Source organism: Achroia grisella, unplaced genomic scaffold, assembly GCF_030625045.1.
Source record: "Achroia grisella isolate CSIRO2021 unplaced genomic scaffold, CSIRO_AGI_Agris_v1 utg540, whole genome shotgun sequence".
In the NCBI taxonomy this organism is placed as follows: Eukaryota; Metazoa; Arthropoda; class Insecta; order Lepidoptera; family Pyralidae; genus Achroia; species Achroia grisella.
Window position 1 is genome coordinate 2,829,223 of NW_026712925.1, and position 14,063 is coordinate 2,843,285.

Below are 14,063 nucleotides of genomic sequence, written 5' to 3' on the forward strand. Positions count from 1 at the left end.
AAATACATTTTTTTTAAGGTACGACAGACAGAAGTTGACATTAAAGGATATCTCGAATTGCATGTTTGTATCTTGTATGAATCCTACTGCAGGGTCCTTCACCATAGACCCTCGACTACAAAGACATTTCTGCACGTTCGCTGTCAGGTATTATGGAAAATATTTCCATATAGCTGTATTAAATTTTTGTCTACTATTACTTTAGTATTCAAATATCAATACACCTAAATTAATATTAGTTATGACTAATTAGAGTATTTCTAAAACAAATTTCCCTACAGCTTCCCAGGTCTAGATGCTTGCTTCCACATCTACAAACAGATATTGTATCAACACGTAAGCAATCCGCTAAACAAGTTCCCTCTGCCGGTACAGCGGTATACGGAGCCACTAGTAAACGCAGCACTCGCGCTCCACAATAAACTTGCGTCCACGTTCCTACCAACTGCCATAAAGTTCCATTATATTTTCAATCTTAGAGATTTATCCAATATATTTCAGGTATGCATTGAAAATTTAGTAGTTACCTATAGCAATGTTCCTGTAGATGTGTAGACAGTGTCCTCTGTATTTACATACTTACAAAATCAATTAAAGGATGCTTGGAGTTAAAATTACTTTATTGTTGTATCAATAATAAGTTTAATTGTAGTTATTTGGTCGTATTAATTTATGTGCCATTAATGACACTAAAATATATGTACTTCTTTTATGACAGAATTTTTTTTGGTAACTATACCTATTATATTAGTGTACCTACTAGGTACTCGGCCCGGCTTCGCACGGGTGTACATTTATTATATATATAAACCCTCCTCTTGAATTACTTTATCTATTAAAAAACCCGCTTCAAAATCCGTTGCGTAGTTTTAAAGATTTAAGCATACATAGGGACATACAGCGACAGCGACTTTGTTTTATACTATGTAGGTAATGATATACGCTGCTTATTATAATAAAGTAAAACTACAGGATAATACGTCTTAGTCCTCTAGAACCTTCTAACCATTGCAGGGTATTCTATTTACAACAGGCGATGCTATCAAACAACAATCAGAACTAATTAGATTATGGATGCACGAGGCTACACGTGTATATTCAGATAAGCTCGTTGACGGTTCTGACAATGAAGCTTTCCACAAACTCATCGTGGAGGTTATAAAGAAAAACTGTGAGGTGTGCTATGTTATACCGTGTTTTTTAATTTACTTGATTAATTAATAGGAAACATATATCCAATTTTGTCTGCATACAATTTATATTCTCTCGCTATCTTTTTTTGTTGCAAGTATGTAAATTATAAATTTACGAAAATTTAGTCCTTTAACTCAAATAATTTTTACTGCATATTGAATGTTTAATAAAACGATTGCTTAGAGCTTTATTTTATATTATATAGTTTCAATAAAATTGTATTCCGACTTGACAACTATGTTATTAACGCAGGATTATGACGAGAACGTTGTATTTGAGAAGCCACTCATATACTGCCACTTCGCCGAAGGCATTGGTGATCCCAAGTACTTCCCCATTAGAGATTGGCCGCAGATTAAGAAATTACTAGATGAATCACTTTCCGGATACAATGACTTAGTTGCTACTATGAACTTAGTATTATTCGAGGATGCCATGTATCATATTTGCAGGTAATGTTTTATATCTCAATAATCATTAAGAATCACCCATAATACCTTGTATTCCATTTTAGTAAAATATACTTGAAATGTCTTAGGATCAATCGTATCCTCGAAGCTCCGCGAGGCAACGCATTGTTAGTCGGCGTGGGTGGTTCAGGAAAACAATCATTGTCTAGATTGTCGGCCTTTATCTCCTCACTCGAAGTATTCCAAATACAGCTGAGAAAAGGATATGGCATAAACGATCTCAAAGTTGATTTAGGTAAATTATTATTATGCATTCTAATAAATAACCTACTTAGTATTACGTACAATAGCCCTTAACCTTGTTACAATTGCTATGAAAGTAGGTAAATTAATGGTAGGCAAATAATTCTTGTTATTTTTTATACTTTTGTCATATTTTACTCTTAGTTTTAAAAGTTTGCGATAAAGCTCGAGATTATATATCACGAGAATATAGTGTTTATGCATATTTTAACAATACCATTATACCTGTGTTCAGGCCACGATACATCTTATTTATTCAGGACAACTCAAAAACTACTAATCAGGTAATAAAATTTATATGGGACAACACGAGAAGCACCAACTTTCAACAATAATTATCACAACAGTTCAGGCAGAAAAAACACATTAAAATAAACCTTTTTGAAACTGATTAAAAACAGAATGCTAAATTCATTCTGTATATATATTCTTTATACCGCATTTCAGCTGCATTATATATAAAAGCTGGATTGAAGAACATCGGCAACATGTTCCTAATGACAGATGCACAAGTCGCTGAGGAGAGATTTCTGGTACTCATAAACGATCTGCTCGCCTCCGGAGAAATACCAGAGTTGTTAGCCGATGACGAAATAGAAAATATTATTAATGGTGTTAGAGGAGAGGTTAGAATGAAAATAATGTCATATTAGAATGTAATTAATAAATTAGTACTTAGTAAAACTAACAATGTTTTGTTTTATCAGACTAAGGCGTCAGGCGTCCCTGATACAAGAGAGAATTGTTGGAGATTTTTTATAAATCGCGTTCGTACAATGTTAAAGGTTGGTAGATATTTATTGATCAATTATCTAAATTAGTACTACAAAGAATCAATACTAATCAGTTTTTTACCCACAGAAAGCTATGTTGTCAGTGCGTGAAATGGATTAGATTTAGAAAAAATTTAATATAATTTTATAAATACGAAGCTGATTTGTTTTTTTTTCTTAGACTATTGGTAATATTGTTCATATATTATAACAGCATATTTTAACCCACTTCCAGATGACCTAGGAAGTTCAAATTTGGCATGCAGATAGGTAATTAGGTGAATATAAAGGAAAAAATCGTGATTATTAATGAAAACGTCGATAGCTACCAATTGACATTGATCCGAAATAATATTTTTTTTCGATAACTACAAACTTCTATTGAGCGGTAATAGTTGCTATAATTTCATATATTATAAGATAGCATAAAAATAATTATTTTTATCGTGATTATAAGTAAGAGCTTCTTCCAATATTTCCACACTTCAAACATAAACTTGAAAGAGAACAACTACTGCTATTACTATCCACAAATAGATACGAGTCTAGTATTTAGTCAGGTTTAGACTCTCCAGAGTTAAAACCTTAGATAAGATAGCAGTGCATGTGAACAGTTATTTAAAGATTATTTATTTTAGATCAGAATTTATAACATTTTATGAGTGTGTTTTGTCATGACTTTCAAGTGTTATCCAGTGGTGGTGGTGACAATGTACATTGAAAAGTACAGAAAGTGGGTAGAAAGTTTTGTCTGCTCGTAAATTGTTTACTACTATCTCCTGTCCACCCATAGCGTGCCAGGATGTACGCACCAGAAATATCGGGAGCTCTTTAATAATATTATCATGTTATATATTTCGTCAATATAATGTATACAATTTGGTAAAAATGTTTAATTTGTACAGGTGGTGCTGTGTTTCTCCCCGGTGGGTGCAACGCTGCGTATTCGAGCGCGCAAGTTCCCTTCTATAGTCAATTGTACGGCCATAAATTGGTTCCACGAGTGGCCACAGGAAGCGCTCCGATCTGTCTCCAAGCGGTTCATCACAGAAGTGGAATCGTTACCGGTATACTTGCACTATTTTTAAGAGCTCAGCATATAAATATTCCTATTTATGTCTTATATTATTTTATACATATAGGCTATACTTTGTTATTTTGATTGATTTGGAATTTTAACACATAAATATACTTGTAAATTGGAACCTAAAAAAGAGAGGTATGCTCAGAAATTTGTCAAATATATAATAATAAGAATATAATTGATTACTGTAAATTCGTGAAATCCTAATGAAACTATTCTATTAGTATAAATACCATTATTATCAATATTATTTTTGGTATGCAATGTCGAGTATATTTGTATAAAAATTGGCTTCAATAAAAAATCTAATGAAAACCGATAATTGAAGTGAATTGAAATATTTTAATTATTAGACATGTGTTTACAGCCGCATCTGGTGGATCCTGTTTCTGCCTTTATGTCACACGTTCACCAAAGTGTGAATCAGATGTCTGCAGTTTATTTCCAAAATGAAAAACGGTACAACTACACGACGCCTAAGACTTTCCTGGAACAAATTGCACTTTACAGCAAATTACTTAATGAAAAAACTACGAACTTGAAAATGATGATATCAAGGTTAGAAAATGGATTGGAAAAATTAGCTTCGTGTGCCGCTGATGTTGCGGTCTTAAAGGTAAATATACTAAAATTAACTTAGCAAATAGAAAAAAAATAAAAAATAACGTTCGACTGTTATCCCTCATGATGTGTTCAGAGGCATTATCAGCTATAGATGTTGCGGTGAATGCATCACTTGACAAGCAGCAAGAAAATAAAATGTGGGCAACATTTCGCTTGCTATGCTTTGAAACCCACATGGTGGGGGTCGAGCCTACCGTCGTCTCTCGGATTAATTTGTTTTTCTGGGGTTTCTTTCTTGGGGTTGGATTCTCGATATGGGTGTTTCCTTATCCGAGAATCAGAAATATAAACACTAAGTTTTTTTTGAGTCGACTAGATTTGACTCTCTATCTCTTGGATATAATTACGGAGAAAAAACGACGTTACGATGTTATAGCCTATAGAAAAAAATAATAAATAATGTAGAACATGAAAAATATAAACAACTTACTTCGTCCATACATAGGTAACACTAGCGGAGCAAGAAGTTATATTGAAAGTCAAGAATAAAGCCGCCGAAGAGCTTATTGATGTTGTGGGGGCTGAAAGTGAAAAAGTGTCAAAAGAAAAGGCATTTGGTATGATAGTCGTAATAACATTTTTATAGCGACACACATCTTTTTTCATAATTGGGATGGTAAAAACTGTCGGCCTTCCTGATGGTTTTCCTCGTAGATCACGTTATCATGTGATACCCGTGATACCACTCATGCGTTAACATAATTACACTGCCTACATAATTTATACATATTCCTACATAATTACACTGCCTAATCTACTTAAACCAAAACTCAGATTACAAAGCAAATTGCTTGTAGGATGAAATACGTGGTTGAGGTACCCACGTAGATTACTTTTACACTACTGTCTCTGGTTACACATACATACAATATTGTATCGTCTACTTAGAATAGTTGCTCTTAATTTAAAATTACTTATCTCTTTTCTACCTGCCTATTGCCTGCACTGGCTAACTGTTCAGCACATTAGTATACGCATAGTACTTTATGATTTACTATTAAAACAGCGGCCGAAGAAGAAAAAAAGGTTAAAGTAATAGAAGAAGATGTAACGATCAAAGCGAAGATTTGCGCAGACGACTTAGCCAAAGCTGAGCCAGCATTGCTCGCGGCCCAAGAAGCGCTTAACACGCTGAATAAGAATAACTTAACAGAGCTGAAGTCTTTCGGTTCACCACCTGATGCCGTAGTTAATGTCACTGCTGCTGTTCTCGTATTATTCTCTAAAAAAGGAAAAATTCCTAAGGACCGATCTTGGAAAGCTTGTAAGGTGTGTTAATATTTAATAAATCTTAATATCCTTTGTGATACGATTGTTTTCTAAAATTATTTCATCAATTTCAGCTGATGATGGCAAAGGTAGATCAATTCCTATACGATTTAGTATATTACGATAAAGAGAACATTCACCCAGATGTTATCAAGGTAACTTATTTCGTAATATATTGATAAAATAAGTTTATATGATTGCGCTAATAAAAATATACAAAAAAATATAGATTCGCTTGTAAATTTAATAAATGCAATGGTACAAGTCTTATTTTGCTGTCTTTTATAGTTTATATCGTCAGCAATAATATGATCGTCAATTATAATATCTGCTTTATATTCTATTAACTATGTCTCTCCGTCTGACTGAATGTCAAACCCAATTATTTTTAAATAAACCGTCTATGTGCAGGCAGTACAACCATATATAAAGAACCCGGAGTTCAATGCTGAATTCATAATGTCAAAGTCAGCAGCAGCAGCGGGTTTGTGCTCATGGGTGATCAACATTGTAAAGTTCTATGACGTCTACGTAGTGGTGGAACCGAAACGACGCGCTCTCAATGCCGCCAATGCAGAGCTTCAAGCAGCCCGAGATAAGCTCTCCTTCCTGACAGAGCAAATCAAAGTATATACAATACATATATACATTATCTTTCCTAATGTTGATGTTTTGTTACAATTTACTGTTTTTAACAAATTTTTTTTATTATACATATTTTGTGTATCTACTTTTCAAGCAGGTACGACTATTTAAGTTATATTATTAAGCAACTAATAGTCAACATAGACTATTAATGTTTAAGCTAAAACAGTGATTTTTTTAAATACTTCTCTTTTACTTTTATATTGTTGTTTTTATCTTTATTCATTCTAATAGGAATTGGAAGAAAAACTCGAAGAGTTATTGAAAGCATTCCAAGAGGCGGTGAATGAAAAGATGAAATGTCAAGCGGAGGCGGATTCCACTAATGCAACTATTGACTTAGCTAATAGATTGGTTAATGGTTTAGCTTCAGAGAAAATTAGGTGAGCATATAATTATATGAATGATTGTATAATTTTATACACTTATATAAACAGGAACAATATGATGGGAAAATCAATTTTATTATATTAGGTGTCATTTTGCATAAGTTAATTTCGTTACTTACTACGCTTCCAGTAGTAGTGATTAGGTTTCCGTACAGAATATTTATGGTCTCACAAATGCATAGCGAAATTAAACAAAATTATATAAAACCATGAAGTAATACAATGAGAAAACATGACTTTGATGGCCAAACAATACTTAACTACAATCGTAGTTTACTTTAATCTCATCCGTGATAATGATCAATTTTTTGGAAAATTCTGCTTAAGTTAATAAGCATTCTGAGAGTTATATCTAATTAACAGATGGTCTGCGACAGTAGTGAACCTAAAAGAATCGGGGATGATGTTGCCCGGAGATGTGCTACTCGTGACAGCCTTCATATCCTACGTGGGTTGCTTCATGCGTCGCTACAGGCAGCAGTTGATGTATGAAGATTGGATACCCGCGCTGGGGAAGACTAACGTAAAAATATTTTATTTTTAACTTTAAAAAGAGTCTAAGTTACATCCGTATTGGAATATATACTCACGTATCATCCAAATAAAATTATTGTTGTTATTTTTATACAGCAACCTATTAGAATAAAAACATTATTGTGAATTGTAAAAGAGCTTTAATTATTAATAAAATAAGAATGTGGCAATAAATTATTATCCTTCCTCAAGTCTGTGGACGTCATATTATACAGAAATACAACTATATTTTTTTCTTTTTATGCATGTCGTTACGATTTAAATCTGCGGATGTAGTAGTTTCCATTAATTAAGTATGCCAATTGGGTTATTTTGGACCATATAACAAATAAAGGGATATTAAATAATTTTCTTTGCGAAATTTGTTATTATACCTATAAATTATGTTTACGTTCCGTACGGAGCTTAACATTCCTTAAAAATGAACTAAAAGAGTACAAGATTATTCAAAACTATAAAATTTTATTATTTTTATATTAGTTTAATGAACATTTTTTTTATAGCCTAAGATAGAAACGACTGAAGGTCTAGAACCGCTGTCGATGTTAACTGATGACGCACAAGTCGCGTGTTGGAACAACGAGGGGCTGCCTACCGATACCATGAGTACTGAAAACGCTACTATACTGACAAACTCGGCGCGGTGGCCGCTTATGATTGACCCACAATTGTAAGACCATAATAAATAATTATTATATAGGTATAAATGTAGATCATTGCCTAGTTCATCTAAATGAAAGTATATATTTATTATATAAGAGTTGTGCCTCAATTTTATTTATTAGTATAGATACATTCTGAATTAATAAGTACTTAATTATAAATCTCCATGGAGTCTTAGCTCAGCTTATACCAAATCTGGAATTTCCATCAAACTTTTAATATTGCAATTAATGTACAGACAGGGTATAAAATGGATAAAATCTAAATACGGCGACACGTTAGTGGTGATTCGTCTGACACAGCGAAACTACTTGGACCGTATTGAGCGTGGTGTCAGTAACGGTGACGTAGTACTATTGGAAAATATTGGTGAGACGGTAGACGCAGTGTTAGAACCTCTGCTGGGTCGAGTGTTGATACGGAAAGGGCGAGTACTGAAGGTAATATACTGTTTTGTGCAGTAACTTGTGAAATAAAGGCTTCATTTTATAATATAGATGTATGTAAGATAGTATTAGAAAATCTATTTAAATTTTACAATGTTTCATTATTGTAAAAGCCTAAGGTGGTTTAGTCGGGCAAAAATCAGTCAATATAATTTATTCATATCCATTAAAAGATTACCACAATTTATGCCTGATTTACGTAATGGATAATGTTTAATATGCATTTGTTGCTTGGGTTACTATATTACTACAATTTGTAATTTAAAGTATATACCTGAACCGGTATATACTTTAAAGTAGTGTGTGTGAAGCACCGGAAGTGAAGTTTTATTTGGGGTACTCACACTGCTAATTAGACAAAATCTTACTATCTATTGTAATTCTAATTGTTTCGGACAAATCTGCCGCGACTTGGCATTTAATCAATTTTCTCCATTTACAGATAGGTGATAGAGAAATAGACTATCATCCAAATTTCCGTTTCTTGATTCAAACGAAACTAGCGAACCCTCATTACCAACCAGAAATGCAAGCACAGTGCACTTTGATTAATTTTACTGTCACTAAAGATGGGTAAATAAAATTATTGAATAATATGTCTTGTACATATTTTAACTTACTTTGCTAATCTTGGTGTGCTTTTAGCGTAGTAATACATAATTAAAAAAGTATGATCTAAAATTGATATTCTGATTTTTATTAGATATAAAAATATTGATAATATAGAATTAATTTCTTAAATTAGCCTCGAAGAACAGCTGCTAGGTGAAGTAGTAAAAGCAGAAAGACCAGATTTAGAAAGTCTTCGTGCGGGTCTCACCAAGCAACAAAATGATTTTAAGATTACTCTCAAAACACTAGAAGATGATTTACTGAAGAGATTGTCTTCAGCTGGACCTGATATACTAAGTGATTCAGCGCTGGTCATAAATCTAGAAACTACTAAAAAAACTGCTGCAGATATTGAAATAAAAGTGGAGGAAGGAAAAGTTACTGCCGTGAAAATTGATGAAGCTAGAGAGAGATATAGGTGAGTTTTGATGAATTAATTATTATATATGATATGTGTTATATATGTTATATATGTATGTAGGGAAAAAATATTTTGTCAGTATATAATGATATGTTTCCATTATTATTGGTATGTACCTATATACACCGTGGGCGTAAAATGCGTCATGTCAAGTAGAATATTTTAATTCCACCGTTTTTTAAACCAACAGGCGTGCAGCGGCCCGTGCATCCCTCTTGTACTTCATTCTGAACGATTTGAACAAGATCAACCCAATGTATCAATTTTCGTTGAAAGCATACAGCGTGGTGTTCAAGGATGCACTGATGAGAGCTGAAGCTGCAGATGAACTTGAAGCACGTGTGCGGAAACTCCTTGACAGTATTACATTTGCAGTGTTCGTTTACACTAGTAGAGGACTGTTTGAGAGAGACAAGCTCGTGTTCTTATTCTTAATTACAATACAGGTCGGTTTTTTACAATATCTTGTTTTATAATTAATACGATATCAATAAATTTTCTATAAAGGTTTTAATAAGTCTGCCAGTCTATTATACAATAATAACGAAGAAAACATTTAAATTTAAAAAAAGGAATCTCCATCTAAATCTGAATTCTCTTTATGCAAGTTTTGGCAAGAAATATACTTGTACATAGAAAAGTGTACTTATAATAATACAAGCTCAGTATTAAATTTACAAATATCAAACAATAACAATAAGATAGCATATATACTTTACAGGTACTACAAGCTGAAGGCAAAGTAGATCCACGAGAGTTGGACTTCTTATTAAAGTTTGCTGTGGCACCCGAAGTGTCTCCGTATTCATGGCTCTCAAATAACTCCTGGGGTGGTATTATCGCTTTATCCAAAATGGATGCGTTCGAGAACCTCGACAAGGACATCGAGGGTGCTGTTAAAAGGTTTTTGAATTGCACAAACAGATATTACACTATAGGCATATATTACGTTATCACTCTGTTTCATTTTTGCTACTGATGTATTCTGTATTTACATACTGTATTTACATTAAAATATTCATATAATAAGTGATTAATAAATGATAAATAGGTGATTAATTAAGAAATATAATTAATTTTGTAAATAGATGGCAAAAATATACCGACGGTGAAGCACCCGAAAGAGACAAATTGCCAGGTGAATGGAAGAATAAAACACCATTGCAACGACTTTGCATCATGCGCGCACTACGCCCCGACCGAATGTCATATGCATCCAGGTACAACATAACTATTGACAAAATGAAAGCTAAGAATGTGCTTTTAGCATTTTTTAAGATAATACTAGACCTAATTAAAACTGCATTACCATAAATGACGATTATTTATAATAATTTCAGATGTGTTATTAAATTTCAGACTGCACGCTCAACAATATCACAGATAACATAATATTACTCTATATAAATTAATGCGCAATTTCTTACCTTCTAGGCAGATCTTAAAGAAATATACGTGAACGAACATAGGCTATATTTTATATTTAAAAAACAGACGAAGTTTATAGTAATTTTATTGATTTCCTAAATGGTTTTAGTGCATTTTGTGAAGAAAATCTGGGAACAAAATACATTGAAGCGCGAACTCCACCTTTAGAGAAGTCTTATCAGGAGAGTACATCTACTACGGCTATGTTCTTCATTTTGTCACCAGGAGTAGATCCACTAAAGGTATACTATAATAACTAGCACCGAGATTTTATAGATATATTATGAACATGTTTTACTACAGCAAAACACTACCAAATACTCTTATTAACACTTTAAGTAACATAAAGTTTATTTAAGTATACAAGAAACAATGCATAAAACAATATTTTATTCATACTTTTTTCTTTTACCTAGGATTTAGAAAAGTTGGGCCGAAAACTTGGCTTTTCTACGGATAAGAAGAACTTCCATATAGTTTCCCTTGGCCAAGGTCAGGAAGTTGTTGCTGAAGAAGCTATGGGCGTGGCTTCGGTTAACGGACATTGGGTGATTCTACAAAACATTCATTTGGTAGCGAAATGGCTTGCAACGCTTGAAAAGAAAATGGAAGAAACATTTGAAAATCCTCTACCTGAATATAGGTTAGTTACGAATATGAATATGTGACCAGTAGTCTGCTCCATTTGGGGGCTATTATCTTTGTGATTTTTTTATATGTTAACATAATATATATGTTACTTGGAATAATGTACCTTTCAAACAGTGATAGAATTTTGAAAATTGGTGCAATATTTCCGGAGTCTTCATTCCTCATAACAATATATATTTTTAATATCAATATGATAATAAAGTGTTTCTAAGATATCTATATGAATATCTCGCATGCTGTTTGTCTAGAATAAACTCCGAAATTACGGAATCAATTTTGATGAAATTTAGTTCATTATATTTTTTTATTTTTATTTATTTAACTTTAATGCACAAAAACAATGTGTACATATGGCGGACTTAACACCATGCGGCGTTATCTACCAGTCAACCATGAGTGGTGCAGAGAAAAATTGTTGGCGGTGCACTAATATAAATGAGTAATGTTAAAAAAAAAAAAAAAAGATATATATAAATATAAAGCAAAATATTTTAAATATAAATTTCAATAAAAATTAATAATAATAATAAACATACATAAATAAATGTATAAATATAAACATAAATATATAAATATTATATATAAATAAATACATAATTATCTGATAATCAAATTATAAGTAGAGCCTCAAGTTGAAAGTAAGAAAATATATATATATAAATATAGAGAGAGCTATAGGGAAATAACAGAAAGATGTGTAAAAGGTAGAAAGACAGTAAAAAAAAGTTACAAATTTAAATAATGTTCCCGCAATTTCTGTTTAAACGAAATTTTACTCGTGGCGGTCTTGATATCAAGAGGTAAGTCATTCCAGAGTTTGATAGCCTGAACGGCGAAAGAGTAATGGATGAAGCCGGATAAATGAGCCGGGATATGAAGTAAGAATTTTCTGGAAGTGAATTATATCTACGCCGACTGAAAAGATTTTTTTATTAACTCATTATTGGAACAACTAAACCACAGCAATACGTGGCCAGGCCAACTAGTAATATAATTATATATAATTACCAGTAAATACAGATAATTGATTTCTTTTGTATCTTAGTAAAAGCTGACCCATTAAAGTATTTAAAAAAATATCTCGTACAGATTGTACTTGAGCGCAGAACCAGCAGCAGATGCGGCATATCATATAATACCACAGGGTATCTTGGAGTCAGCAATTAAGATCACTAATGAACCTCCAATTGGAATGTGGGCTAATTTGCATAAGGTAGAAAATACTTTGATCTATTTGTTGCTTCCTTTCTTGTTATTACGGGGCACGTAAACAGAGAAGATACAGGATAGTCCCTCTGTACATACATATTTTGTTAGAAGCATAGAATATACGCAATTTGTAATACATCATCTTATATCATAAATCGGTGTAACTTTTTTCATAAATATAATAATTCTAATTTTTAATAATAAATTTTTCCCATACTGTCGAATATTAGCAAGTTTTTAAAAAAACTTGCTAAAAATAAAAATTTCATGACTACATAAGTCATGAAATTTTTATTTTCTACTATTTTCCGTAGAGAAGTAGCTAATAAGAATATACCTATATAATTTTGTTTAATATAGAGCTTATTTCATATGAACAATCATCGTGTTTATACATTTGTTTTAACGTAGTAAAATTTTATTTATATACTTGCTAGTCATTAGATAACTTCAGTCAAGAAACATTGGAAATGTGCAGTAAGGAAGCCGAGTTTAAGTCGGTCCTGTTCTCTCTGTGCTATTTCCATGCCGTCGTTGCCGAGCGGCGCAAGTTCGGCCCGCAGGGTTGGAACAGGTGAATATGAAAATTGGAATACCTTATTCTAAAACTACATATTTGATTAAAAATTTGTATGTTAAATTATACCTATACGTTTTAGTATAAAAAGCTTTAATGTTTTAGAGCATATTCAAGTACGGTATTTTATTCACATTCTTAATTTATATATATTACAATATCTTATTTTTAAATTTTATCGTGGAAGAAAAAGGACGACCGACAATAAGATGGATGGTGAAAGATAATATCCAAAAAAAGGCATACATTAACTATCATTTGTTTGAGTACCTAATAATAGCTATTAATTATTAATCCTTCTCTATTATAGAGTCTATCCGTTCAACTTTGGCGACTTGACCATCTGTGTGTACGTGTTATTTAATTACTTGGAGGCAAATCCGCGCGTGCCCTGGGAGGACTTGCGCTATCTGTTCGGTGAGATCATGTACGGCGGTCACATCACCGACGATTGGGACAGACGGCTCTGTCGTACATTCCTGCTCGAGTACATGCAGCCCGAACTAGTATGTTCTATTTCACACAAGTATTATTAATACTGGACGGTAGGATAAAAAATAATAATACAAAATACTTGCTGTTGAGAATCAACGATAATGTCTTCTATGAATAAATAATTTTTGATTTGATATAATATTCAAATTTCGTTGTTACCCAGATACCTACATGCAGAAAAGTCAAGATGAATATTGTAAATAAAAATTATTGTAAATAAAATCAATTTACATTACTAACAGACTTTTTGATAATATAAACACAGTTAATAAATTAAACCGAAAGAAGGCGATAGGCTCGCCCTAAAGAAACATTATTAAATTGCATTTACATAGC

General features: G+C 32.4%; 1 protein-coding gene across 1 annotated transcript in view; it reads left to right on the top strand.

Annotated features, from left to right (window-relative positions):
• The window catches only part of LOC131847796 (dynein beta chain, ciliary-like), a 54,811-nt gene that overhangs the window by 37,296 nt on the left and 3,452 nt on the right, over positions 1-14,063 (top strand). The window contains exons 49-75 of the mRNA XM_059197447.1: positions 19-147; positions 282-501; positions 1,015-1,176; positions 1,447-1,646; positions 1,733-1,899; positions 2,355-2,533; positions 2,615-2,692; positions 3,586-3,747; positions 4,132-4,380; positions 4,834-4,945; positions 5,395-5,657; positions 5,732-5,812; positions 6,069-6,284; positions 6,537-6,685; positions 7,055-7,214; positions 7,729-7,895; positions 8,127-8,328; positions 8,777-8,907; positions 9,080-9,364; positions 9,558-9,813; positions 10,089-10,270; positions 10,456-10,587; positions 10,905-11,037; positions 11,212-11,438; positions 12,536-12,659; positions 13,093-13,229; positions 13,543-13,738. Coding sequence (XP_059053430.1) covers positions 19-147; positions 282-501; positions 1,015-1,176; positions 1,447-1,646; positions 1,733-1,899; positions 2,355-2,533; positions 2,615-2,692; positions 3,586-3,747; positions 4,132-4,380; positions 4,834-4,945; positions 5,395-5,657; positions 5,732-5,812; positions 6,069-6,284; positions 6,537-6,685; positions 7,055-7,214; positions 7,729-7,895; positions 8,127-8,328; positions 8,777-8,907; positions 9,080-9,364; positions 9,558-9,813; positions 10,089-10,270; positions 10,456-10,587; positions 10,905-11,037; positions 11,212-11,438; positions 12,536-12,659; positions 13,093-13,229; positions 13,543-13,738 — 4,699 coding nt within the window. The remainder of the gene's footprint in view (positions 1-18; positions 148-281; positions 502-1,014; positions 1,177-1,446; positions 1,647-1,732; positions 1,900-2,354; positions 2,534-2,614; positions 2,693-3,585; positions 3,748-4,131; positions 4,381-4,833; positions 4,946-5,394; positions 5,658-5,731; positions 5,813-6,068; positions 6,285-6,536; positions 6,686-7,054; positions 7,215-7,728; positions 7,896-8,126; positions 8,329-8,776; positions 8,908-9,079; positions 9,365-9,557; positions 9,814-10,088; positions 10,271-10,455; positions 10,588-10,904; positions 11,038-11,211; positions 11,439-12,535; positions 12,660-13,092; positions 13,230-13,542; positions 13,739-14,063) is intronic.